Here is a 27,874-nt window from a genome sequence, read left to right as displayed (position 1 = left end):
AAGTCCTGGGATTACAGGCATGAGCCACTGCGCCCGGCCCAGTCACAGGCTCTTTAAAACAAAATAATGAAATTCAGGTTATGGAAATTCTAGGAGGGGGCGATCCCTCCCACTTCCCCCTTCCCCCTCCCTAGTTGCGGAAGGCAACGGACTACAAATTCCCTACGCTCTCGCGGGGCTACGATCCGACCTGCCCTCCCCGGCATTCCGGAGTCTCGCGCCTGCGCAGAAGGCAGAAGGCCCTGCGCCGAGCGACGGGGGCGGAGACAGGACTACGCGCCAGGAGTAGGAAGGGGAGGAAAAAAGAGACCATAGACTCCCATCCTGGCCTAGAGCGGCCCTTAAAGTGCCAGGGAGAGGAGGGCGGGCGGGGACCACTACAGAATTGGCCGCCGGCGGTATCATGGCGACCCGGAACCCCCCTCCCCAAGGTGAGCGGCCAGGGCCTGAAGTGGTATCTGGGACGCGGCTCACAGCTCTCGACCTTGCTCCCATGGCACCTCTTCCTTCCCCTGCCCTAGAATTCTTCGAGCTCTATTGTTTATTTTTAAGGCAGCCCCTTTGAGCAGCCCCTTCGAGTTAGACTTTTTCCTCCCCTCTCTGCGGAACTCAAGCGGAGAGCCACCCCCCCACCCCCAGCACAGCCCTACCTGCCTCCTGCCTTACCTTCACCGCTGGCCCATCATCTCCATCTTCAAATGTATTATTATTTTTCTTTTTTTAAACGTCTAGACTCTGAAGTGATTTCGCTGGGCTCCAGGATAGTTCTCAGAGGAGGACCCCTCCCCACCCCCACTCCTCCCACTGATGAAAATGGACCCTGCACTGACCTTGACCTTACTAAGATTTGGAGTGGGGGTGACCCCTCACTACTGTGTCATTCTGAGTTGGCCCTGGCTTCTTGACCCCAGGCCGGTCCCTGGGCCTTTGAGAAAGCAGATGGGGGTCCTTGTTGCAGGGCCCTTTACTCTTGAGGCCGTGGTCTCAGGAATTAAGTAAAGTCAGTAGTTTCCATCTGGGCATTTTTAGCTGTAGGCCAAAAGTAATGAGTTGTAACAGATTTTTAAAAAGATGTATTAGATATTTCTGACTTTTGATTGACTCTACATTTATTTTTTCCATTTTGCTGTTTTAAAGAATATGAAAGTGATGACGACTCTTACGAAGTGTTGGATTTAACTGAGTATGCAAGAAGACACCAGTGGTGGAATCGAGTGTTTGGCCACAGTTCGGGACCTATGGTAGAAAAATACTCAGTAGCTACCCAGATTGTAATGGGTGGCGTTACTGGCTGGTGAGAACAACGTCTTTTTCATTAAATTTCATTTGGGGGCCTGACACTGCTGTCCTTTCAAACATGGGTGAGAGTCACTGTGCACATTCAGTGGGTCTACACTGTTAATTCCAGAAGAGGCTTTTCTCTGAGTTAAAATTGGTGTAATCTACAGACTCCCAGACTCCCTGTTGGGTTTTGGTGATCCCCTCCCCCATGCCCACCACTGTTCTCTCCTCTTTCCTCACCCTTCTTTTGATTCTTTATATGCTTTCCCCATTCTCATGTTCAGCAAATGTGGATCTGATTCAGTGATAGTAGATAGGAAGAAATATATGAGTTAATTATATGTAAATTTTTACATTTCATTCAGTGCTAACTACTGAAAAAAACCTAAGAAACTCCTACGGTAGAACTGGCCTCTAGTATTGTCAGCCTTGTAGAGAGCAGTGTAAAAATGCTCTGCACAAATTATTGATGATGATACAGATAATCCTGGGTTTTTCTTTTGTGGGCTCGTTCAGATTATGATAACTCTGGAAAAGAGCTGTAGAACATTAGTTCTGTGTTGAAATTAAAGATCTGATTGCTTACTTTGTAATATTGTGGCGTCCATTAAGAAGTGGTTAATAAGCATCAGCCTGATCAGTTAACATTTCAGACCACGTGATAACACAATGGCTACCGTGACTCTAATTCTGTTCTTATAATAAAAAGACTAGCCAGATAACAAGGGGCAGAAACAAATTTCACTGTTTAAAAATGTTAGTGACTGTAGAGAAATTTTGGAGTTAGTGAGGGTGCTTAACTTGTGCATAAGCATTTTTTCTTAGATTCTCACAAGTTCATCTTATATTGATTTAATGGAAATATTTACATGTTTCCACTTGATAAGTATAACAATGAGTTTTTTGATTTGTGTTTTACATGCACTTTGGAATAATGACACACTCCCCTATGCCTTTTTGCAAATGCCATTTTATGATAGAAATACTGATTGTGAAGATTCTGTGGTGCAGAGGTGCGGTATTTATTCATGATATGTACTTATTAATGCTGCTGCGGGGAAAAAAGCCCGCAATAAAAAGAGAGATGCCTGTCAGGGCCTGGTCATTCAGGTAATTCTCCATAGGCTGATTAGTTCCTCTAGCCCTGTAATTCACGGTATGGCTCTCTGCTTAAATAATCTCACAATTTGGTGCCGTAAGTGATTGGTTAATGTCAGTCAGTGCCTAAAGCCTACTCTTAAAACAGACTAAAAAATAATTGAGAAATAGAATTACCAAGTCATTTCATGGTTTCTCCTTGGAGAGCAAACTCCTTGTAGACCAAGCCCCATCCTTCGCAGAAGTTTGCTGGGAAAGGCTAGAGACAGAGCAGCAGGAAATAGGTTCATTTTAGTGACTGATGCCATCAAGCAATGAATACACATGCTTGTGGAGCATAGTCCAAGGAATATTGTGACTGCTGGCTGCTTTTTCTGTTCCCTTTTCTGAGCCTTTGTTGCTGACTCCCCTATTGAGGGGCACATTCTTTATAGTAATACAGTCGTCCCTCAGCATAGGTTACCAAAATCTGCGGATGCTCAAGTACCTGATATAAAATGGCATAATATTTGCTAATAACCTATACACACTCTCGTATACTTTAAATCATCTCTTAATTACTTATAACACCTAATGCAATGTAAGTAATGTAAATGCTGTGCAAATAGTTATGTGGAATTTTTTTAATTTGTGCAATTTTTTATTTTTATTTTTTTGTCTTTAAGTTTTGTACCCCGATTGGTTAAATTGTGGATGTAAAACCTAGAGAGGACACACACACACACACACACACACACACACACACACACACAGTGTTGGTCCAGGCGCTCTATAATAGAACTCTTAATAATAGAAGTGATTTGTTGCAATGACTTTATTCAGTGTGGTAAATTTTTGCAATTTTCTTAGGATGTAAAACTGATGTGATATTGTGGTGTATATTAAGGAGGAACAGTTAATAGGCATTAACTTGACCAGGTAGCAATTTAGACCAATTCAAGACGTTAATAGGAGGCTGAGGAGATTTTATTTAGCTGTGGGTAGCTGTAGGCTTTTGATCATGACAAAAAAATTAAAACTATTATCAGGATGCATGATTGCTAGGAGAGATGGGAGGTATCAAGACCAATTAGAGGGCCCTTAGAATGGTCTGGAAGCAAGGTAATGTTGACCTTGAGAATGGAAAGAAGACAGTCAAATCACGTTTTGGAGATAAAGTATATAGAACTGTGGAGGCCAGGTGTGGTGTCTCATGTCTGTAATCCCAGCACTTTGGGAGGCTAAGGCAAATCTCAGACATTTAGGGTAGATTACCTGAGGTCAGGAGTTCAAGACCAGCCTGGGCAACATTGTGAAACCCTGTCTCTACCAAAAATACAACAATTAGCCGGGTGTGGTGCCTGTAATCCCAGCTACTTGGGAGGCTGGGACAGGAGAATTGTTTGAACCTGGGAGGCAGAGGTTGTGGTAAACCAGGATCGCGCCACTGCACTCCAGCCTGGGCAACAGAGCGAGCTCCATCTCAAAATAAATAAATAAAATAACAGAAATTTATTCTCTCACTGTTCTAGAGGCTAGAAGTCTGAAATCAGTATGTCAATAGTGTTTGTTCCTTCTTGGAGGCTCAGCGCGAGAAATCCGTTTTTTGTTTTGTTTTTTTTTTTTTTTGAGACGGAGTCTTGCTCTTGTTGCCCAGGCTGGAGTGCAGTGGTGTGATCTCGGCTCACTGCAACTTCCACCTCGCAGGTTCAAGTGATTCTCCTGCCTCAGCCTCCTGCGTAGCTGGGATTATAGGCATGTGCCACCATGCCCGGCCAATTTTTGTATTTTTAGTAGAGATGGGGTTTCTCTGTGTTGGTCAGGTTGGTCTGGAACTCTCCACCTCAGGTGATCCGCCCACCTCGGCCTCCGAAAATGCTGGGATTATAGGCGTGAGCCACCGCGCCTGGGCAGAAATCTGTTTTATGTTTCTCTTTTAGGTTCTGGTGGTTGCCAGCAATCCTTGTCATTCCTTGGCTTACAGACATATTATTCCAGTCTGCTTCTGTTGTCCTGACGGGTGTCTTCCCTCTGTGTCTTTATTGGATTAAAGGCCCATCCTGTTCCAGTATGAGCCCATCTGAAGTCATTACATCTGCAGTGACTCTGTTTTCTTTTTTTTTCTTTCTTTCCTTTTATCTTTTTTTTTTTTTTAGGACGGGGTTTCACCCTGTTGGTCAGGCTGGTCTTGAACTCAGGTGATCCGCCCGCCTTGGCCTCCAAAGTGCTTGGATTATAGGCGTGAGCCACCACGCCTGGCCAACTCTGTTTTCAAATAAGGTCACATTTAAGAGGTTTGGTGAAGGATGTGAATTTTGGGGGCGGGTACCATTCAACCCAGTGCAGAAGGCTAGAGTTAGAAATACAGGATTCATTTGCACAGTATGGATCTAGAATGCTGAAGGGAGTGTCAGCTCGCTGAAGGAGTGAATTAATCACAAAAGAAGTAGGGGGGCTGACACTCTTAGAGGGTAGATGAGACACAAAAAAGGTTTAATGTAAAAATAGGTAGATGTAGATAAGGAGGCCTTTAGAAATGTGGGCTCAAGTATAGTCATTGAGGTGGAACAACAACTGGACCTGAAAGGGTAGGAAAGCTTTAGATAGGCAGAGCTAGGCAGAAACCCCTAGAAACAGGGAGATTAATAGCTTGAGCAAAGGTGTGACCTATTTGGAAGTTAATGGGGTTGGAGCAGAAGGTTAAGGTAGAGGTGAGGGTTGACCATGTGTATGGACCATCTTGGCTGTGTTAAGCAAAACAAATTGCTTTTATTATGGGAGGTTTCAGCTTATACAAACGTAGGGGCTGGGCGTGGTGGCTCACGCCTGTAATCCCAACACTTTGGGAGGCCAAGGTGAGTAGATCACCTGAGGTCAGGGGTTCCAGACCAGCATGCCCAACATTGTGAAACTCCATCTCTACTAAAAATAGAAAACTAAAAATAGAATACTAAAAATAGCTGGGTGTGGTGGTGCACTCCTGTGATCCCAGCTACTCGGGAGGCTGAGACAGGAGAATTGCTTGAACCCAGGAGGTGGAGGTTGTGGTGAGCTGAGATTGCACCATTGGAATTCAGCCTGGGCGACAGAGTGAGACTCTGTCTCAAAAAAAAAAAAAAAATGTAGGCGAAGTGTAATGAACCCCTGCGTACTCGTCATTATTTTAGTAGCTGGTCCTTTTTCCTATAAATTCCCCTCCTCTTCTCTCCATCCTTATTTTAAAGCAAATCACAGACACTTTAGATTGTGCATTTTTGACTAGCCTATATAACTAAGGGGAAACATTGAGATTTTTGAGCAGGTAACAGATGTGATCAAAAGAAATGTGAAGTTGTAAGATTTTATTAGAAAAGCAATGAAAAGTAGAAGAGAGAGGGTTTAGAATATAATTGATTGTTTTCATCTTTTGTTATTTCTTTGACTAAAGGTGTGCAGGATTTCTGTTCCAGAAAGTTGGAAAACTTGCAGCAACTGCAGTAGGTGGTGGCTTTCTTCTCCTTCAGGTATGTCAGAGTCTTAAGCACTTGCCTTTGCTTACATAGAAGGTGAAATTTTTCTTTTAGGCATCAGTTTATGGAATAGCTACAATGAGTTTTGAAAGCTGACTTTTGTCTTGAAAGATAATAATTTAAATATTTCTGAGTTATTAAGCATAGTTCGATCCCAGCTATTGAAAAGACAGCCATTGCCAGACACATTGGCTCACGGCTGTAATCCCAGCACTTTGGGAAGCTGAGGCAAGCAGATCCCTCAAGGTCAGAAGTTCAAGACCAGCCCGGCCAACATGGCGAAACCCCAGTCTCTACTGAAAATACAGAAATTAGCCAGCGTGGTGGCGCATGCCTGTAATCCCAGCTACTCAGGAGGCTGAGGCAGGAGAATCACTTGAACCCGGGAGGCAGAGGTTGCAGTGAGCCGAGTTCGTGCCATTGCACTACAGCCTGAGTAACAAGAGCGAAACTTGGTCTCAAAAAAAAAAATTAGTTATAATCTTATTTCTGAGAGGCAGGTGGATTTGAAGTTTTGGTTTTGTTCATGTTTGCCATTAGAGGATGTTTATCAGGCCATTATCTGGCATTCATGTCTGTTTGGCATATATTTTTTCAAAAATATCATTCTTTGAAGATCAAATATAGTAAATTCAAAAATTGAAAATTTCTAGGAGTGGTTGTGAGCAGCACTTTTAAAGATACAGAGAACTGTCAGTTGTACTAGAGTTTAAAAATGATTGATGTTCATAGCAACCAAAATCTGAATTCAGCACCAAAGCTGTTGATCATGTAACAACCAGTATAATCACTTTAAGTACAAAGGGACTGGATCTGTATGTATGAAGAGCAGATTTTGAGTTGTTCACTGAATAGCCTTTTTAAAAATATATATATTTTCTTTCTCTTGGTGACATTATTAAGAATACTTGCTTATTACTTGTGGTAAGAGATAAAAAAGAAAATGATAAATATCTAAATTTGGTTCTTTGGATGAATATGCCAGCATTAGTACAGATAATTTTACTTAAGCAGATTTTGACTTGGGTTTATATGGAATCAAGAGCATATTTTATTCTATAGCTATTTTGAAGACTCAGTTGTCATTTCTGTTAGCGTAAAAGGGTACTGGACTGAAGCACAGTTTCCTAAAATGTTCACAGAATGGAGAGAAGTGTATATTTTAATCCACTCTGCATGTCAGTTTTTCAGAAGTCCATTTCAGTTCACTCAGTATGCACCATTCAAATCCATATTTTACCATTGCCACCTCCCACTTCTCTGCTTTTAGTGCACATATTCTTTGAAGTTTTTAAGGCAGAACAACACAGGACCTATCTGCTTCAAACCAGTTTTTGCCACAAATAAAACTAACCTTGAAAATTCAGTAGAAGGAAAGTGAAAGATAAAGTAACAAATGGCTTTTAGGCTAATTGCCTAATATTCTTTAGGCCCACTTTCATATTTTTGTGACCTTTCTTGTATTTAAAGATAAATATTAGTTTATTTAAAACTTAAAGCTTTTCTAGTAACAATATTGTTTTCCAATGGATGTTTATAACACTGCCATCTTAAAATACACAGTCTCTTTTTAAAAAATTTTTTGGAGTTATTCATGCATGTAATTCAGAGGGCCAAATACTTGGGCAAGGCTCGTTACAGATAAAAGTAATCCTCTGCCTCTCTCACTACCCCCATTTTTCCATCTCTTGAGACATCTACTTTGAATTCTTAACTGATTCTTAAGGTAGTTTTCTCCTTTTCCCTAAACAAGTTAACTGACATTTCTTGACCTTTCAGTTTTAGGTGTTAACTGTTGGCTTCCCATTATGGCATAGGACAATTTACCTATCATTTATTGGCCTGTTTTGTTTTCCCTACACCTCTCCTTCCAAGCGCACATACTTGAATGCTTTCTTCCCTCTCCCTCAATCATCTGAGTGTTGTTATTCATAATTGTGCTAGATCATTCATTACATCGAGTTCACTGAGCTTCTTGAACCTGTGAATTTATGTCATGTTTGGGAAGATCTTGGCCTTCCCAAAGTGCTGGGTGCTGGAGGCTTTTGGCTTCCCGCTCTCTTCTGCCTTGTCCCTTCTATTTGGCCATTATTTCTATTAGGAAGTTTGGGATCCTTTCCTTTCCTTTCCGCTTTCCGCTTTCCTCTTTCCTCTTTCCTCTTTCTTTTCTTTCTTTTTTTGTTTTTGATGAAGTTTTGCTCTTGTTGCCCCGGCTGGAGTGCAGTGGTGCAATCTTGGCTCACTGCAACCTTCACCTCCCGGGTTCAAGCGATTCTCTTGCCTCAGCCTCCTAGTAGCTGGGGTTACAGGTGCACACCACCATGCCTAGCTAATTTTTGTATTTTTAGTAGAGATGAGGTTTCACCATGTTGGCCAGGCTGGTGTCAAACTCCTGACCTCAAGTGATCCATTTGCCTCGGCCTCCCAAAGGGTTGGGATTATAGGTGCGAGCCACCGCACCCGGCCAGTTATTTCTTTAGGCAACTACTGGTTGTATAAATCACCTTTCATTGTTGTCGTATGCATCAAATAGTTCATCAGTTTAACCTTCTGGGCAAACTTAGTCCCAGAGTCCTGTCTCCTGTTTGCGTTCTAGGCCTGGTATACAGCTCTTATCCTGGGATCTCTCTTTGTTACCTTCTGGATATTCCCTTTGGTTTTTGTCTTCGGTTTTTTCCTATATGTTATGTCTTTTGTTTGTTTGTTTTTTTGAGACAGTCTTGGCTCTGTTGCCCAGGCTAGAGTGCAGTCGTGCAGTCTCACTCACTACACACTCCACCTTCTGGGCTCAAGGGATCCTCCCGCCTCAGCCTCCCAAGTAGCTGAGACTACAGGCATGTGCCACCATACCCAGCTGATTTTGGTATAATAGGGAGGTCTTGTGATGTTGCCCAGTCTGGTCTCAAAGTCCTGGGCTCAAGCAGCCCACCCGCCTTGGCCTCCCAAAGTGCTGGGATTGCAGGCACAAGCCACTGCACCTGGCCGATCCTGTGTCTTGATATATTCTCTTGGTGGACACATCCTCCACTAGCTTTCATAGAAAATGAGGACGGGAAGTGTAGTTTTTGAGATTTTGCATATCTAAAAATTTCTTCATTTTATCCTCACATTTGTTTGATAATTTATTAATAGCTGCTGGGCTTAGATATTATGCCATTGTTTTCTGACTTCCAATATTGCTGTTAAAAGTCTAAAGTAATTCTAATTTCTGAACCTTTACATGTGTGGGTTTTTTTTTTTCCTCTCAGTAAATGCTTCTAGGATTTTCTATTTGTCCTCAGTATTCTGATTTTTCCCAGTGATGTGCCTTACTGTGGGCCTATTTTCCTCCATCCACTGTGCTGGAAACTCAGGGGGCCCTTTCAGTTTGGGGAAAGTTTCTGTATATTTATTTAGTTAATGATTTCCTGCTCTTTTAATTTTTCCATCTTTTTTTTCTGTCGTTCCATTTATATGGATCTCCTGTACCAGTTGTCTAATTTTCTTTATTTTTGTTTATTTTTTGGTTTAAACTTTTTTTTTATGTTTTAAAAGTAAGGATGAGGTCTCGCTATCTTGCCCAGGCTCGTCTTGAACTCCTGGTCTGAAGCAGTCCTCCCACCTTGGCCTCCCAAAATGTTGGGATTACAGGCATGAGCCAGTGCACTTGGGCTAATAATCTTTTCTTTTTTCTTAGGTTTGGCAGAACACTAATAATCTTTTCAGTTTTTCACTTCCGTCTTTTTGGTCTGTTTTCTGGGAGATTTCTTCAACTTTATCTTCTAATCATTTTACTGAGGTTTTTGTTTTGTTTTGAGACAGAATCTCACTCTGTTCACCCAGGCTGGAGTGCAGTGGTGCAGTCTTGGCTCACTGCAGCCTTGACCTCATGGGCTCATGTGATTTCTCCACCCCAGCCTCCCAAGTAGCTGGGACTACAGGCAAGGTGTGCCACCATGCCTGGCTAATTGTTTGTATTTTTAGTAGAGTTGATGGGGTTTTGCTGTGTTGCCCAGGCTGGTCTTAAACTCCTGAGCTCAAGTGATCTGCCCACCTCAGCCTCCTGAAGTGCTGGGAGCCACCATGCCCAGCTGTTGTGTTTTTTTTTTTTTTTTTTGAGACGGAGTTTCACTCTTGTTACCCAGGCTGGAGTGCAATGGTGCGATCTCAGCTCACCGCAACCTCCACCTCCTGGGTTCAGGCAATTCTCCTGCCTCAGCCTCCTGAGTAGCTGGGATTACAGGCACGAGCCACCATGCCCAGCTAATTTTTTGTATTTTTAGTAGAGACAGGGTTTCACCATGTTGACCAGGATGGTCTCGATCTCTCGACCTCGTGATCCACCCGCCTCGGCCTCCCAAAGTGCTGGGATTACAGGCTTGAGCCACTGCGCCCGGCCGCTGTTGTTCTTTTAATGTGACTTTAGCATTCTGTTGCTTGCTTTTCCTTCATGGATGGAGTAAGCAGTATTTTTTTTTTTTAATGTTTTAATGGCAGGCTGGGCGCGGTGGCTCACGCCTGTAATCCCAGCACATTGGGAGGCCAACACGGGCGGATCACGAGGTCAAGAGATCGAGACCATCCTGGTCAACATGGTGAAACCCCGTCTCTACTAAAAATACAAAAATTAGCTGGGCATGGTGGCACACGCCTGTAGTCCCAGATACTAGGGAGGCTGAGGCAGGAGAATTGCTTGAGCCCAGGAGATGGAGGTTGCGGTGAGCCGAGATCGCGCCATTGCACTCCAGCCTGGGTAACAAGAGCGAAACTCTGTCTCAAAAAAAAAAAAAAAAAAATGTTTTAATGGCTAATACTTGGATACTTTTTTTGAAGAGATTGGTGGAATGTATTTATTATGTGAGACTTGTCCTCCTCCAACCCATTGTTTGAACCAATGCGATGGTTAGAAGACAGTCCCTTCAATAAGACTTTTAAAAACGCATCATATTACTGAAGCAGTAACATTCTTGGAAACCATTTTAATTGCATATCTATAGAACAAGGTTTTTGTGAGAGCTGGTATAGTTGAATGCCTTCTCTAATTCGAAGATAGAAGGTTTTTAGAGAGTGGCAGAGACTGAAAGTTTTCCTTAAATCACCAGATGCTAGTGTGAAGTGACTGCCTTAATAGACTGCAGGTTCAAAGTGTTGATCCAAATAGTCTGTCCCACATGCAATTCTTAGCATCTACACAGAATGTTCATCTAGCAGTTTATTTTTTCAGCTTTACAAACAACTCTACAGTAACTAGCCATTTATATGCATCTTTGCACACTTGTTTAAGACAAAGCAAAAATATACATATTTAGGCCAGGCATGGTGGCTCACGCCTGTAATCCCAGCACTTTGGAAGGCTGAGGCGGGTGGATCACCTGAGGTCAGGAGTTCAAGACCAGCCTGGTCAACATGGTGAAACCCCATCTCTACTGAAAGTACAAAATTAGCTGGGTATGGTGGCACGCACCTATAATCCTAGCTACTTGGGAGGCTGAGGCAGGAGCATCACTTGAACCTGGGAGGCAGAGGTTGCAGTGAGCTGAGATTGCACCATTGCACACTAGCCTGGGTGACAAGAGTGAAAGTCTGTCTCAAAAAATATATATAGATATGTATATACACACACATATACATATACATATAAATATACATATTTAAGCCTCTTTATTGTCAAGTAGCCTTCCAGAAAGTATTCCCACTATCCCCATGTGAGAGGATCCACCAGCTTTCCCCCCTTTTCATACTGTACCGTTTGTCTTTTCTTTTGAGACAGAGTTTCACTCTTTTGCCCAGGTTGGAGTGCAAGTGGCACCGTCTTGGCTTACTGCAGCCTCTGCCTCCCAGGTTCAAGCGATTCAAGTGCCTTAGCCTCCTGAGTAGCTGTAATTATAGGGGCATGCCACCGTCTGGCCAATTTTTATATTTTTAGTAGAGACAGCGTTTCACCATGTTGGCCTGGGTGGTCTTGAACCCTTGGCCTCAAGTGATCCACCCTTCTCAGCCCGCTGAAGTGCTGGGATTACAGGAGTGAAGCACCATACCTGGCTTCTTACTGTACTCTTTGGAAGGGAGTCACTGTATATAGCCCACATTTCAGGTGTGTAATTATGCTCCACCTTTCTGAGAACAGAATAACTACATAAATTATTTAGAAATAGTCTTTTGGGGCCGGGCGCGGTGGCTCAAGTCTTTAATCCCAGCACTTTGGGAGTCCGAGGCGGGTGGATCACGAGGTCGAGAGATCGAGACCATCCCGGTCAACATGGTGAAACCCCGTCTCTACTAAAAATACAAAAAAAAATTAGCTGGGCATGGTGGCGCGTGCCTGTAATCCCAGCTACTTAAGAGGCTGAGGCAGGAGAATTGCCTGAACCCAGGAGGCGGAGGTTGCGGTGAGCCGAGATCGCGCCATTGCACTCCAACCTGGGTAACAAGAGCGAAACTCCGTCTCAAAAAAAAAAAAAAGAAATAGTCTTTTGGAAGGTTTGTCTCTTCTTTCATTTATTCAGTCATTTATTTATGTCAATATGGACTCATGGATATTTATTTTATACTTTGGGTTATAATCTAATGCTCTTGTATTGCTCAAATTTTGCCAGCTTTGGCCATTAAGAGCTCTTTCAGTTGTACATCATCTTTTTAAATCTCTCTGAGGACGTAAATGATTAAGCTTCTTTGTGTGTGTTTTTTTAAGATTCTTCCTACCAAGTCCCTGTTTGTCTAAGTTTTTTTTTTCCTCTGTTCTTTCCTGCTTGTTTATTTTGGTCTCTACTTTTCAAGTTAAAGGCCTTCCTCCATGTCTGATGATCCTTGGTTGTCTGCTCATATTTAAGAATTGAGCACTAGGCTGGGTGCGGTGGCTCACACCTGTAATCCCAGCATTTTGGGAGGCCTGTGCGGGCGGATCATCTGAGGTCGGAGTTCGAGACCGGCCTGACCAACATGGAGAAACCCTGTCTCTATTAAAAATGGAAAATTAGCCAGGCATAGTGGCACATGCCTGTAATCCCAGCTACTTGGGAAGCTGAGGTAGGAGAATCGCTTGAACCCGGAGGCAGAGGTTGCAGTGAGCCAGGATTGCACCATTGCACTCCAGCCTGGGCGGCAAGAGCTAAAGTTTGTCTCCAAAAAAAAAAAAAAAAAAAAAGAAAAGAAAGAAAGGATTGAGCACTAAAAGTGCTCAATAAACTCTAAACATGTGGACGTGTGGATGGGGCTTTCTCTTTTCTGGGAAATCCAACCAATCCAATCCTGACCAGTCCAAGAAAAATGATCTAAAGATAAGGAGTTGGTGGGGGTAGAATTTTCTGCAGTGAAATAGTCCAGTTAGATCAGCAATCAGCATATGGTGAAGTTCACATGCAAAAAGCTCCGTCTACCTGTTTGGAGCTTTCTAGCTGATATGAATCTTCATCCAAAAGCCTGGTGTGTATGTGGTTTTGTTTTTTTGTTTTGTTTTGTTTTGTTTTGGAAACAGTCTCACTCTGGCCCAGGCTGGAGTGCAGTGGCGTGACCATGGCTCACTGCAGCCTTGACCTCCTGAGGCTCAAGTGATCTTCCCATCTTAGCCTCACAAGTAGCTGGTACTACAGGTGCATGCTACCATGCTTGACTAATTTTTGTATTTTTTTGTAGAGACAGAATTTTGCCACATAGGGCAGGCTGGTCTCAAACTCCTGGGCTAAAGCAGTCCACCTGCTTCACCCTCCCAAAGTGTTGGGATTATAGGCGTGAGCAATCGCACCTAGCCTCTGGCATTATTATTTCTTTCTTTTTTTTTTAAAGTCTTTTTTTTTTTTTTTTTTTTAAGATGGGGTTTCACCATGTTGATCAGGCTGGTCTTGAACTCCCGACCTCAGGTGATCTACCCGCCTTGGCCTCTCAGAGTGCTAGGATTACAGGCGTGAGCCACCGTGCCCAGCCTATTTATTTAATTCTGAGACAGTTTTCCTCTGTCACCCAGACTAGAATGCAGTGGAGGGATCTCAGCTCACTGCAACCTCTCCCTCAAGTTCAAGTGCCTCCGCCTCCCCATAGCTGGGATTACAAGCATGAGCCACCACACCCAGCTAGTTTTTTGTATTTTTAGTTTCATTGCCATAGTTTCACCATGTTGGCCCAGCTGATCTCAAACTCCTGGCCTCAAGTGATCTGCCTGCCTTGGCTTTCCAAAGTGCTGGGAGTACAGGGGTGAGCCACCATGCCCACCCCCTCTGGCATTATTATTATTATTATTATTATTTTGAGATGATATCTCACTCTGTTGACCAGGCTGGAGTGCAGTGGCACGATCTCAGCTGACTGTAGTCTCTGCCTCCCTGGGTCCAGCAATTCTCCAGCCTCAGCCTCCCAAATATCTGGGATTATAGGCATGTGCCACCATGCCTGGCTAATTTTTGTATTTTGAGTAGAGACGGGGTTTCACCATGTTGGTCAGGCTAGTCTTGAACTCCTGACATCAGGTGATCCGCCTGCCTCTGCCTCACAAAGTGCTACGATTATCGGCAAGAGTCGCAGCGCCCACCCTGGCATTTTTTTTTTTAACTTGGGAGCTTTTATTCTAATGAAAGTACTTTACGTAATCCTGTTAAATTATTTTAGTGTTGTAGGAAGTCAGATGTTCAAAACGCAGGTATCACTGCCCCATTCCCTCCCCAGTCTGTTGGCTTGCATTTCCCTGTAGTTGCAGATGAATTTTGTGTGGACAAGACCGGGTAGGGTCCTGTATGTGTTTGTTGATTAGGTTGGTTGTACCTGAACCCCACTGGGGGCAGATTGCTTGTCCTTGTTCATCTCTGTACTGGAGCAGCATGCTCAGTTTGGACTGGTATTCTTCGGTTTGATCAGAAGTGCACTTCTCAGCTGGGTGCTGTGGCTCACGTCTGTAATCCCAGCACTTTGGGAGACCAAGGCAGGAGGATGGCTTGAGGCCAAGAGTCTGAGACCAGCCTGGGCAACATAGTGAGACCTCATCTCTCTCCCTCTTTTTTTTTTTTTTTTTTTTTAAGGCATTAATATCTTTAGCATCTCAATATTTTTCATTTTCCCTGCAAGGGAACAAATTCTCAAGGGAATTTGTTCAGTTATGGTAGATCACTTCAGCATCAAAGATCATTCTCTTTAGTAGACATGGTAGGTCAGGCCCTTTGGGATAATCTAGCCCATCCACTTTGTTGCTAAGAGTCATTATTTGAGCCAGGTTGGTTAATACAGCTTTTGAGATTTAGTCTTTATTCACTGTCTTTGTTATCATTCATTTACTATGTCTCATTCATCTGGCATTAGTTGGGACTCCAGAGATACAGAGATTCACAGCCCATATGGTCATTGCTGAGCTGGAAGGGTGTGTTTAGTGCTGAGAGAGCAGAGTGAAGATGCTCTGACTGCTTGGAGGTGTTGAGGAAGTTTTCTCCTGAAGAGGCATTAGTGTTTTAGCATCTCAGGTTTATCATTTTCCTGCAACTGTGTGACATTTTTCCCCAAAACGTACAGGATTCTTTAAACTATACAAAATCTTTATCTCAGATAATGCTGAGTTTATTTCTTATCAGTGACAAATGGCTATGTAAAAATCTTTTGTGTATAGAATGCTATTTGTGAGAATTTGTTTAATTCTGTGTCATTAAATGGTTTCCTTTATTCATTTGCTGGGGATAGGTGGTGGATAAGGGGTCTCACCCAGGGAATATAGTTAAGGTATTTTTTTGTTGTTATGTTATTACCAATTTAACTCATGGCATGAAGATTAACTTATTATTTTTATTTGAGACAGAGTTTTGCTCATGTTGCCCAGGCTGGAGTGCAGTGGTGTGATCTTGGCTCACTGCAACCTCTGCCTCCCGGGTTCAAACGATTCTCCTTCCTCAGCCTCCCGAGTAGCTAGGATTACAGGCATGTGCCACCATGCCTGGCTAATGTTGTGTGTTTAGTAGAGTTTCTCCACATTGGTCAGGCTGGTCTCCAACTCCTGACCTCAGGTGATCCATCCGCCTCTGTCTTCCAGAGTACTGGGATTACAGGTGTGAGCCATTGTGCCTGGCCGAAGATTAACTTTTAATAAAAAGTGTTTGTAACTTAAAATGTTAAGACTTGAAAATGACAGTTGAATTGGAAGTTGCTGATGAGTGGTGGCATAGATAATATTTTTGTCCTAAACAAAAAATATAGCCATATACATACATGAAATTTTTGTACAAAAATTTTTGTACAAGCTTTGGATTGAGTAAGAAGAAATGTTAAGATTCAGCAAAACGCCGGGCGCGGTGGCTCAAGCCTGTAATCCCAGCACTTTGGGAGGCCGAGGCGGGTGGATCACGAGGTCAAGAGATCGAGACCATCCTGGTCAACATGGTGAAACCCCGTCTCTACTAAAAATACAAAAAATTAGCTGGGCATGGTGGCGCGTGCCTGTAATCCCAGCTACTCAGGAGGCTGAGGCAGGAGAATTGCCTGAACCCAGGAGGCGGAGGTTGCGGTGAGCCAAGATTGCACCATTGCACGCCAGCCTGAGTAACAAGAGCAAAACTCTGTCTCAAAAAAAAAAAAAGATTCAGCAAAACATAAAATTCTGCAACAGCTTCAAAGTAATCAACTATTTTGATTACTTACTGGAAGCTGGTAAAAAGTCTTTTCAATTTATATGTAGAAAAGGCTCCTTTTCCTAAGGTTCATCATCACCTCCATGCCTGTGACTCAAATTGCTATATCAAATGCTACCAGATAAAGCTTTCACTTGCCATTTGATTTGATCACCACTGCTTTGCTGAGGCTGGAGTTTGAAGTGATAGTGGATGAATAAATACGAGAAGAAATGCCGATAAATTCTTCTATGGAGTCCTTCACAGACAAAATAGAACCTAAGATTTCTAGTCAACCTGTTTATGCAAAATCAGATATTTTTATTATTTAAAGTATTTTCCGTGTGGCTAAAAGTCAGTGTGTTCATTCAGGGTGCAGATGACCAAAAAAAAAAAAAAAAACTGTTGCACTAAAAAATTACAAAGAAAGCATAAGCTTGACAGAAGTGATTTATGATGGCATATATGGCTGTTTTATTATTTGGAGGCACTGACTTACTGAACTGGCTTGCACATACACTGTTTTTCCTGTTCAGATATTGCAGTCTCAGTAGCATCGTATGATAATTTTTCTTGTGTTAGGCATTTAGCTATAGTTTTATTAAAAGGATTTATAACATGAAACTTGTGTAGAGTGCAGCTTGTTTTACATTCTACTTTCTTTTTTATCTTTATTTTGAGACTGAGTTTCACTCTTGTTACCCAGGCTGGAGTGCAGTGGCACGATCTCAGCTTACCGCAACCTTCGCCTCCTGGGTTCAAGTGATTCTCCTGCCTCAGCCTCCCGAGTAGCTGGGACTATAGGCACGTGCCACCATGCCTGGCTAATTTTTGTATTTTTGGTAGAGACGGGGTTTCACCATGTTGACCAGGATGGTCTTGATCTCTTGACCTCGTGATCCACCCGCCTTGGCCTCCCAAAGTGCTGGGATTACAGGCGTGAGCCACCGCGCCCGGCTTACATTCTACTTTCAAAAGCAATTGCCAGAAAGTATTCTTAATTTAAATAAAGAGTCAGAGCTATTCAAATACTTATCAGGCTACTTAAATTTCTTTAGTGATCTAATAACTGATTGGCTTATGATCCCTTATAATTAAACATCTATTTAATTAAAAGGTATTTTTAAATTAGCCATATAGTCTAGATACTCTCTGTGTCTTTTTAATTCCCTATTCCAAAAAGTGTGAAAGAATGATAGTATAGTTAAAAAACAATTTTTGGAATTATTTTCTCATCATGTACTAAACACGTTCATCACATCTAAATCATTAGTTACTTATGCTTTTCCCTAACAGACCTGAAGCTCTCTGAGGGTCAGGGCTTATGTCTCCCTTAGCATAGGGTAGGCACTAGTGTCTGTTAAATGAATAAACTAGTGGATAAAAAGTGATTTCTTAGCTATAAGTTTTGTAGGTTTCTTGAAATCTGTGTGTTTATACATTCTTGGTTATTAGATTAGTCATCGACCTAGTTGGTTTGGTATTAATCATTTTTATGTTTTTTGCAGATTGCTAGTCATAGTGGCTATGTGCAGATTGACTGGAAGAGGGTTGAAAAGGATGTAAACAAAGCAAAAAGACAGATTAAGAAACGAGCGAACAAAGCAGCACCTGAAATCAACAATTTAATTGAAGAAGTAAGATGATACATAATTTTGACTCTTGTTTTTAGTTCATGGGCGTCCCTTAACAGAAAATGTGATGGGGGTGGGGGGTGGGGGGATTACTATCTTTTTAAAAAATGATGGTTTTGGTTATATATCTAAAGTGTTAAGTAAAATTTGAAATCATACCACTACTTAAATAAGTCATTATTTTCTTTTTTTGGTGGTTAATATAGATTCTCCTGCCCATCTCTAGCTCGATTTGATCTTGTTGTAAAAACTCAGAACATTCTTTTCAACATTTTTCCTCTGCCTTTATACATGGACATGTACAGGCGTAGTAAAACTTAAAAGATCACATTTTTTTTTCCTTGAGGTAGGACAGTTTTAAAACATATATGTTTTATTAATATGACTAATATATTTTATTAATGTTTTCACGTGTAATTTGACCCTTTTGTACTCTGTTTAACATGGAATTGAATACTTCCTTGCCTTAGTTTTTGTTTTATCCTCTTAACTCTCTCAACGTTTTAGTTTGAAAAATTTCAAGCCAGTTGAAAGACAAATACAATGAATATCTAAATACCCTTTATGTATTCACCAAACTGTTCATGATTTGCCGTGTTTACTTTATCTATGTGTAGGTGATACACACAGATAAATTTTTTTTCCAAACTAAGATGTCATAACTTTTTATCCTTAAATACTTCAATATGTATCTTCTAAGAGTACAGATGTTCTCTTATACACTTTAAGTACCCCCCTCCTTTTTTTTTAAACTATGTGACACCTGCCACTTTAGAAATAAATTTTTTTTTTTTTTTTTTCCCAGACAGGTCTCATTCTGTCTCACTGTGTTGCTTCGGCTGGCATGCAGTGGTATTATCATGGCTCACTACTGCCTTGATGCCCCTGGCTCAAATGATCCTCCCACCTCATCCTCCCAAGTAGCTGGGACTACAGGTGTGCATGACCATGCCCAGCTAATTTTTAAAGTTTTAGTAGAGACAGGGTCTTGCTATGTTGCACAGGTCTCGAACTCATGGGCTCAAGCGTTCCTCCTGCCTCAGCCTCCCCAAGTGCTAGGATCACAGGCGTGAGCCTCCATGCCTGGCCAAATGCCATTAATAATAATTTTTAAAAACGTAACATGAGATAATAATATTTATTTTCTTTGTTTTTTTTTTTGAGATAGGGCCTTGCTCTGCTTCCCAGGCTAGAGTGTAATGGTGTGATCACGGCTCACTGCAGCCTCAGCCACCTGGGCTTAAGTGATCCTCCCACCCTAGCCTCTCAAGTAGCTGGGACTGCAGATGCACGCCCAGCTAATTTTTACATTTTTGTAGAGACGAGGTTTGCCCATGTTGCCAGGCTGGTCTCAAACTCCTGGGCTCTAGCAGTCTGCCTGTGTCAGCCTCCCAATGTGCTGGCATTACAGGTGTGAGCCACCGCACCCAGCCAGTATTTTCTAATGTACAGTTCATATTAATATTTTTCTACAAAATACCTTTTATTGCTTTTTTTCCCCAATGAGGAATTATATGCCAGGTACAGTAGCTCACACCTGTAATCCCAGTACTTTGGGAGGCTGAGGCAGGAGGAATCACTTGAGCCCAGGAGTTTGAGATCAACCTGGCAACATGGCAAAACCTCTTCTCTACAAAAATATACAATTTTTTTTTTTTTTTTTTTTCAGAGACAAGGTAACAGAGACCTTGTCTCTACAGAAAATAGAAAAATTAGAGCGTGGTGGCATCCACCTATAGTCCCAGCTACTTGGGAAACTGAGGTAGGAAGATTGCTTGAGGGTGGGAGAAGATTGAGGCTGTAAGTGAGACACGATTGTGCCACTGCATTCCAGCCTAGGTGACAGAATGAGACCCTGTTCCCGCCTTCATCCTCCCCCAAAGAATTATATATTGTTTTTGGTTATGTTTATAATGTCTCATTTAGTCTTAAACAGTTCTTTCATAAACAGTTCTTTCATCTGTTAATTTTATTCCCCCATCTTTCATGGCACTGACATTTTTTGAAGCCTCTAGGCAGAATATCCCACAGTCTGGCTTTGTCTAATGGCTTCCTCATGATTTTATTCTGGTTAAGCATTTTACCAAAGTGATTTGTTTTGGTTTTGATCCTGTACATTTTTTTTTCTGTTGGCTAAATGGACTATTAATAAAGACCATTGTGCCTGCTGGGCAATTTATTAAATAATCTGTGTTAATAACTTGATGATGGGACATTTATATCTACCTTACAGGTAGGTAGATTTCTTTTTACTTGTGAGATTATTGCTGCCCATATACTTATTGTCTGAATAGCCAAGGAGCTTACTGGGCATGACTGTGTGCTCTAGGCTCCTTCAATTAGTAAGGACCTTGCATGCTATTTGGCACCTGCAGTAGTAGGTGCACAGGAATTTTTGCTGAATATTTATTGAATTAAGGAACTTAACTGAAACTGCTACTTGGCTCTAGATTCAGTAATTATTTTTTTTTATTAAATGTGCATCTTTTTATTATAAAATATATATAACCAAAAATGCACCAGTTTGACCAGTTTCAAGAGTACAATTCAGGAGCATTAAGCATATTCACATTTCTCTGCAATCATTACCACTATCTATTTCCAGAATTTATTCATCAGCCCAAACTCTGTGCCCATTAAACACTAATCCCAATCTCTGTGCCCATTAAACCCTCCCCAGCTCTTAATGATCTGTATTCTGCTTTCTGACTAATCGTATGAGCAGAATCATGTGATATTTGTCCTTTTTTGTCCACCTTATTTCACTTTGCGTAATGTTTTCAAGGTTCATCCATGTCGTAGCACAATTAAGAGCTTTTGTTGAAACTTTGTTTCAGGCAACAGAATTTATCAAGCAGAACATTGTGATATCCAGTGGATTTGTGGGAGGCTTTTTGCTCGGACTTGCATCTTAAGAATATGAATATTCTCCCGTAGCGGATTCAACTATGGGAAGAGAAGTGGCAGCAACAGGGCGGTCTCTCAACGGTACATGCTGCCAGAGTCTTTAGGGCAAGGAGAAACAACTAGCTGGACAATACTGAATTCACAACTTAGCATTTTGCCATCTGAAGCTTGGCAAACTAGTATCTGCTGTAAAATAACCTATATGGTATGTGAACCATAGTATTCCTGAGCAAAACACGGCTTTCATCACTTTGTAAAAATTTGCATCTGTTTAGAAACTAGCCTATAAAATATCAATATTGGATGTAGATACGGAGAGAAAAGAAATTTGTTGGATCTGTTGCCTAGTGAAATATTTTCTTTTTATTTAAATGAAATGTTCTTCATTGTGTTTTATGAAATATGTCAATAATTTAAAATTTGTATTATAGCTTCAGTATTAAGTCTGACTTTTTTTTTTTAAAGATATGTTTGTAATAAGTTAAAAAACTGTAATACCCTTTTGTGGAAAGCTTTAGAAATTATATAATTATTAAAGATATTAAACAGACTCTGCTGATGTAATATGATACCAATTTTTATGTTGTTTTTTTCCTGGAGTTACTACTTTGCTATAAGTGTAATAATTGTGCATTTCTTTTTTTTTTTTTTTTTTTTTTTTTTTTTTTTTTTTGAGACAGAGTCTCGCTCTGTCACCTAGGCTGGAGTGCAGTGACACAATGTTGGCTCACTGCAGCCTCCGCCTCCCAGGTTCAAGTCATTCTCGAGCCTCAGCCTTTAGAGTAGCTGGGACTACAGGTGCGTGCCACCACACTTGGCTAATTTTTCTATTTTTTTTAGTAGAGACGGGGTTTCACCATGTTGGCCAATCTGGTCTCAAACTCCTGACCTCAGGTGATCTGCCAGCCTCAGCCTCCAAAACTGTTGGGATTACGAGTGCGAGCCACTGCGCCCAGCCATAACTGTACACTTCAAAAAAGGCTCTTCTAGGGAAATACTACAACATATCTAAAGCTTTTTTTTCTTTTTTGATGTCTGTAGTTTTAAAAATATCTTCTTATATGTAAACTTCTAATTTGTTTGTTTGTTTATCCTGGCAGTCTGGGCAGAATTAATTATTTTGGGGTAACATATAGTTAGATCACTGATTGGTTTAATTAACCTTGAATGCATCTGCTTTTCATTTCTAAAAATCAGTATTTTGGTCCCTTCATTACCAAGAGGCCAAAGTCACTTTAAAATACTTAGTAGTATAGTATAAATTTACCCTCTGATGAACAGTGATTTCTAAGAAAATATAATTGTGAAATTGTAGCTTGAAGAGAATTATCTTCTAGATTAATCTAGTGTTAGATGTAAATACCAAGATTTCAGGCTTTTGGTAGCATTATATTGGTTAAACACTAGGCCAGTTCAGTTGTTTCTCAGGGCTGGTATCACACTCCCTCAGAGGCTCCGTTGCCCAAAAAAGCTTTCTGTGTTGTTAGTTTTGCCCATAGAGTTCTAGGTTGGAATTGGAAAAGGCAGCAGAAAAATATGTGTTAGAGTCTTCATGTTAGAAAGTCTTTCCAGATATTCAGACCATCTCCTTTTGATAAGAAGTCGCTATAACGTATTTTGTGTATTGTAAATATATGACATTTCATATTTTTAAGTTTGGTTACAGGCTGCATGCTTTCATTATCGTGAGACTCCTTAAAATTTAATGTGGGCTCTATCTTTGGTTTCTTCCTTATTCTCGTTAGTGCTTCAGATAAAATGCTAAATAAAACTCAGCCTTTCTTAATAGGAAGTGATTTTACTCATAAATACTTGTGTTTTCTTTGAGCTCTTATTTGTTTCTGCCTTGCCAAGCTTTTTGTTGCTGTGGAATTAAAAGGGACAAATATTCATGAGTGTGATCAGGTCACATTCTGTGTGCCACACTTGCATGATGCTCTTATCTGATACAGTGAGGCAGGCTGCTATGGAGAGCTCCAGTTGCTGGATTATTTTGTTCATTTCTGAAAATATAGTGCCTGTGCATGATACACTAAGAATGTGGGGGGCACAGAAATCTCTGCCATTGAGCTTTCAATGGAATAGACATAAATATTCTACATGAAAAGTTACATCATATAGGAGAACGTGGCATATGACTTAGTGGTAAATGAGTAGTAGGGATAACTACTTTGAGAGTTTGAACATAGATTGAAAACTGAAAAAGGTAGCACTTCACTTTTACCTATACATTTCTAAGTATCTGTCATGTTTGAAAATATTTGTGTGCAAGTACAGAATATTAACAGTACTCTCCACACTGTCCCCTCTCTGTTAATGCTCCTTGTTCTGTCTCTTATCCATGCTGTTTTCTCCCACAAGGTTGGATTCTACTTGGAACAGTTGTATGTGTTAATCAGTTTCTCACTTGTAAAGCATGTGGCTTTGCTCACAGTAGGTATTCAGTTAGTATTGTGATGTGTGATCAAGTATGTGAAAAGCATATTACTGTGTCAGATTTAGTGTCAGCCTGTAGAAAACTGTTCCCTCTCTGTAGCAGTCCAGTGAATCAGAGGCTCCATCAAAAAAGACTTCGTGGGATTTGATTGCAGCGAAAAGCTTATGTAGCCTGCCTTTGACAAAATGGAGATGTTTATGTTTGAGGGCATAAAGGCAATTTGCAAGATTTATTAAAACTTGAATATATAGAGGCTGGGCATGGTGGCTCATGCCTGTAATCCCAGCATTTTGGGAGGCCGAGGCAGGCGGATCACCGGAAGTCAGGAATTTGAAACCAGCCTGGCTAACGTGGCAAAAACCCGTTTCTACTGAAGATACCAAAATTAGCTGGGCGTTGTGGCAGGTGCCTATAATCCCAGCTACTTGGGAGGCTGAGGCACAGGAATTCTTTGAACCCGGGAGGCGGAGGTTGCAGTGAGCCAAGATTATACCACTGCACTCCAGCCCAGGCAACAGAGTGAGACTCTTGTCTCAAAAAACAAAAACAAAGTTGGGTATATGGAGTATATTTATTTTGAGGTAGAGGCTTTGAAAGATACGTAGGAACATTTTGATTGATTTTTAATTTTATGATAATCTCATTACCCCCTTACAAAAATAGATGATTTTTGTTTTCTTATTTCAAATATAATATGAATGAAATATGTTCGTTATAGAAAAATCAACATGAATAGGAAGTTTATGATATACTTACGGGTACTTATTGTTCAGATCCTGGAGTCTTTTTATTCCTGTGCATGATCATGTATGTGTATATTATATAAAAATTGAATCATAGTTTATATCCTATTTAGTAAGTAGTACTTTCAGTTATACATTATGAATATCTTTATAATAGTAGGTACATTTGTGATAACAGAAAGGTATAACATTAATGCCCATCCTTGTTACCTTTTATGGAACAACCAATACTAAGAAACAAATTTTTTTTTTTGAGGCCAGGTATGGTGGCTCACACCTGCAATCTTAGCACTTTGGGAGGTTGAGGCAGGAGGATTGTTTGAAGGCAGGAATTCATGACCAGCTTGGGCAACAAATTAAGACTTCCCCACCCCCACCCCATCTGTATTTAAAAAAGAAATGGCTGGGCACAGTGGCTCATGCCTGTAATCCCAGCACTTTGGGAGGCCAGTGCGGGTGGATCACGAGGTCAGGAGTTCAAGACCAGCCTGACCAACATGATGAAACCCTGTCTCTATTAAAAATACAAAAATCAGCTGGGCATGATGGTAGGCACCTGTAGTCCTAGCTACTCAGGAGGCTGAGGCAGGAGAATTGCTTAAACCTGGGAGGCGGAGGTTGCGGTGAGCCGAGATTGTGCCACTGCACTCCAGCCTGGGTGACAGAGGGAGACTCCGGCTCAAAATAAATACATAAATAAAAATAATTTTAAAAATCTTTTAAAATATATATTTCATAGACTTCCTTTTATTATCTAAGTTTGGATAGTATATACTGAATGTCCACTCTGGAAGGAGAGGAATTTTGTGTCCATTCATTGTTTTCCCTTTCTTTTGATTACTAATAGATTTTTAGTTTTTCTAGTGGTTGCCTTTATTTTAAATATTATACTTTAATTTTTCAGTCTTTATTTACCAACTTTAGGTATCTGCTAGTTCCCTATAATGAAAGATGAAGACAATAGAGCCTGTCTTCTCTCCTTGTTTTTGTTACTGTTACTGCATTATGTCATATTCAAATGATAGAATTCTATGCAATTTTTTTAAAGAGACAGGGTCTTGTTACATTGCCCAGGCTGGAATGCAGTGGCTTTTCACAGGTGTGATCATCAAACACTACAGCCTTGGATTCCTGGGCTCAAGCAAACCTCCCACCTCAGCTTTCTGAGTAGCTGGAACTACAGATGTGTGCCACTGTGCCCAGCTCTATACAATTATTACTATGTTTTTTTGGAGACAGAGTCTTGCTGTATCGCCAGGCTAGAGTGCAGTGGTACGATCTTGGCTCACTGCAGCCTCCGCCTCCTGGGTTCAAGCAATTCTCCTGCCTCAGCCTCCCGAGTAGCTGGGATTACAGGCATGCACCACCACACCCAGCTAATATTTGTATTTTAGTAGAGACGGGGTTTTACCATGTTGGTCAGGATGGTCTCGATCTCCTGAGCTCAGGCAATTTGCCCGCCTCGGCCTCCCAAAGTGCTTGGATTACAGGCATGAACCACCGCGCCCGGCCACTCTCTACAATTATTAAGAGCAATGTAGAGCTGTGTAAATTGGTCTAGGAAGATATCCACATGTTAGTGATAAATCAGGTTGCCAACAATGTGATTCCATGTTTTGGAAGAAATACCCAGGTGAGCATAAATATACACACAAATATTCATAGTGGTTATCTTTGAGAGATTGTTATGCAGGATTTTCACTTTTTTTCCCAACATTTTTGTATTGTCCAAAGTCTTTACAGTGAGTACATAATTAATCTATGGTTAGAAAAAGAATAGGAGTTTAATAAGTTCCTGATATTTTGAAGGGCTTTTTAACTTTTCTGAATTTTTTATGTTGCTTTTATTAAAGCAGATAAATGCTTTAGAAGCCGAAAGAAGAGGAGCATTTCAGCCAGGTGCGGTGGCTCATTCCTGTAATCCCAGCACTCTGGGAGGATGAGGCAAGAGGATCACCTGAGGTCAGGAGTTCAAGACCAGCCTGGCCAACATGATGAAACCCTGTCTCTACTAAAAACACAAAAATTAGCTTGGTGTGATGGCGTATGCTTGTAGTCCTAGCTACTCAGGAGGCTGAGACTGAAGAATCGCTTGAATCTAGGAAGCAGAGGTTGCAATGAGCCGAGATCATACCACTGCACTCCATCCTGGGCAACAAGAACAAAACTCGGTCTCAAAAAGGAAAAAAAGAAAACAAAAGGAGCATTTCTCTGTTTCACCTCTCTCCAGTTTAGTGGCTTTTTCCCTAGAGAAGTTTCAACTACATTATAATAGTTGTTTCTGTTGGCATTTACTAAACCATATTTTTTAGAGTTCCTATTATGATAAATGACTTGAACTTCCTATTATGGTAGATGTGGAGTTAGCTCTATAACACCTTTTTCACATTCTTGTCTACCAATTTATTAAATTCCTATGAAGTTTTACACATTATTATGACAAACACTCTACTGTTGAATAAGGATGCAACTTTTTTTTTTTTTTTGAGATGGAGTCTCTCTTTGTCATGCAGGCTGGAATGTGGAGTGGAGTGGCACAATCTTGGCTCACTGCAGTTTCTGCCTCCTGGGTTCAAGCAATTCTGCTGCCTCAGCCTCCCAAGTAGCTGGGACTACAGGCATGCACCACCATGCCTGGCTAATTTTTATATATATTTTTAGTAGAGACGGGGTTTCGCCATGTTGGCCAGGCTGGTCTTGAACTCCTGACAACAGGTAATCTGCCCACCTCAGCCTCCCAAAACGCTGGAATTGCTGGTGTGAGCCATCGTGCCTGGCGGATGCAACTTTCTTACAGTTCTGTTTATGTGAGTTCAGCTGGACTGTAGCCTTAGCCGGAACCTGCAAATATCTCTGAAGCGTGAAAGGCACTGTGATCAGTGGCCCTGAAGGATGTCCACGTCTTAATCCCCGGAATCCATGCAAATGCAGCTGTTTCGTGTTTCCTGTTCCCTGTCCCTGGAATAGTGCCAGTTTTACTCCAGTTTTGACACCCTCCTTGGAGCCAGTTTCTTTAGACAAACATTCTTAGATTTTACTGCCAGCAGTTCTGTTCAGGTGAGGGACAAAAGGGCATGGTGGAGAGAAAGGAATCTAATTGTCTCTACTCATGCTGATAAGTTTTGAAAATACAGAACATTAGGCAACCATATGACCCCTTCCCCCTTTCTCCAAGGCTTCTTTGACAAGAACCCTTCTGATGACTGATCTGTGGGTTTCTGTCTTCCTATTTCTCTTCCAATCCGTTTTTTCAGATGTCCTGAATGTCACAATTTTTTTTTTTTTTTTTTTGAGACGGAATCATGCTCTGTTGCCCAGGCTGGCATGCAGTGGCACTATCTCTGCTTACTGTAACCTCCACCTCCCGGGTTCGAGCGATTCTCCTGCCTCAGCCTCCCGAGTAGCTGGGACTACAAGTGTACACCATCACACCCAGCTAATTTTTGTGTTTTTAGTAGAGACGGGGTTTTTGCAATGTTGGCCAGGCTGGTCTCGAACTCCTGACCTCAGGTGATTTGCCTGCCTTGGTCTCCCAAAGTGCTGGGATTATAGGAGTGAGCCACCGCAACCAGCCTTCACAGAATTTTTCATCTGTGAATGGTACCTGTTTTCTAGCACTGTTAACAGTTTTTAAAGACCTTTTATTTTATTTTTATTTATTTATTTTCCTAGATGGAGTCTCACTCTGTCACCAGGCTGGAGTGCAGTGGTGTGATCTTGGCTCACTGCAACC

At 41.4% G+C, this 27,874-nt stretch overlaps 1 protein-coding gene across 1 annotated transcript; it reads left to right on the top strand.

Moving 5' to 3' along the window:
- The first annotated feature begins 245 nt into the window (after positions 1-245).
- FUNDC1 (FUN14 domain containing 1) lies at positions 246-21,599 on the top strand. The gene is made up of 5 exons (XM_003939483.4): positions 246-431; positions 1,138-1,294; positions 5,786-5,861; positions 17,929-18,057; positions 20,892-21,599. The coding sequence occupies exons 1-5, from the start codon at positions 404-406 to the stop codon at positions 20,967-20,969; spliced, it is 468 nt and encodes a 155-aa protein (XP_003939532.1). The 5' UTR covers positions 246-403; the 3' UTR covers positions 20,970-21,599.
- Positions 21,600-27,874: the final 6,275 nt, after the last annotated feature.

This window comes from Saimiri boliviensis, chromosome X (genome assembly GCF_048565385.1).
Source record: "Saimiri boliviensis isolate mSaiBol1 chromosome X, mSaiBol1.pri, whole genome shotgun sequence".
In the NCBI taxonomy this organism is placed as follows: domain Eukaryota; kingdom Metazoa; phylum Chordata; class Mammalia; order Primates; family Cebidae; genus Saimiri; species Saimiri boliviensis.
Note: the sequence above shows the minus strand (reverse complement) of the source record. Positions and strands in the feature narration are given on the sequence as shown.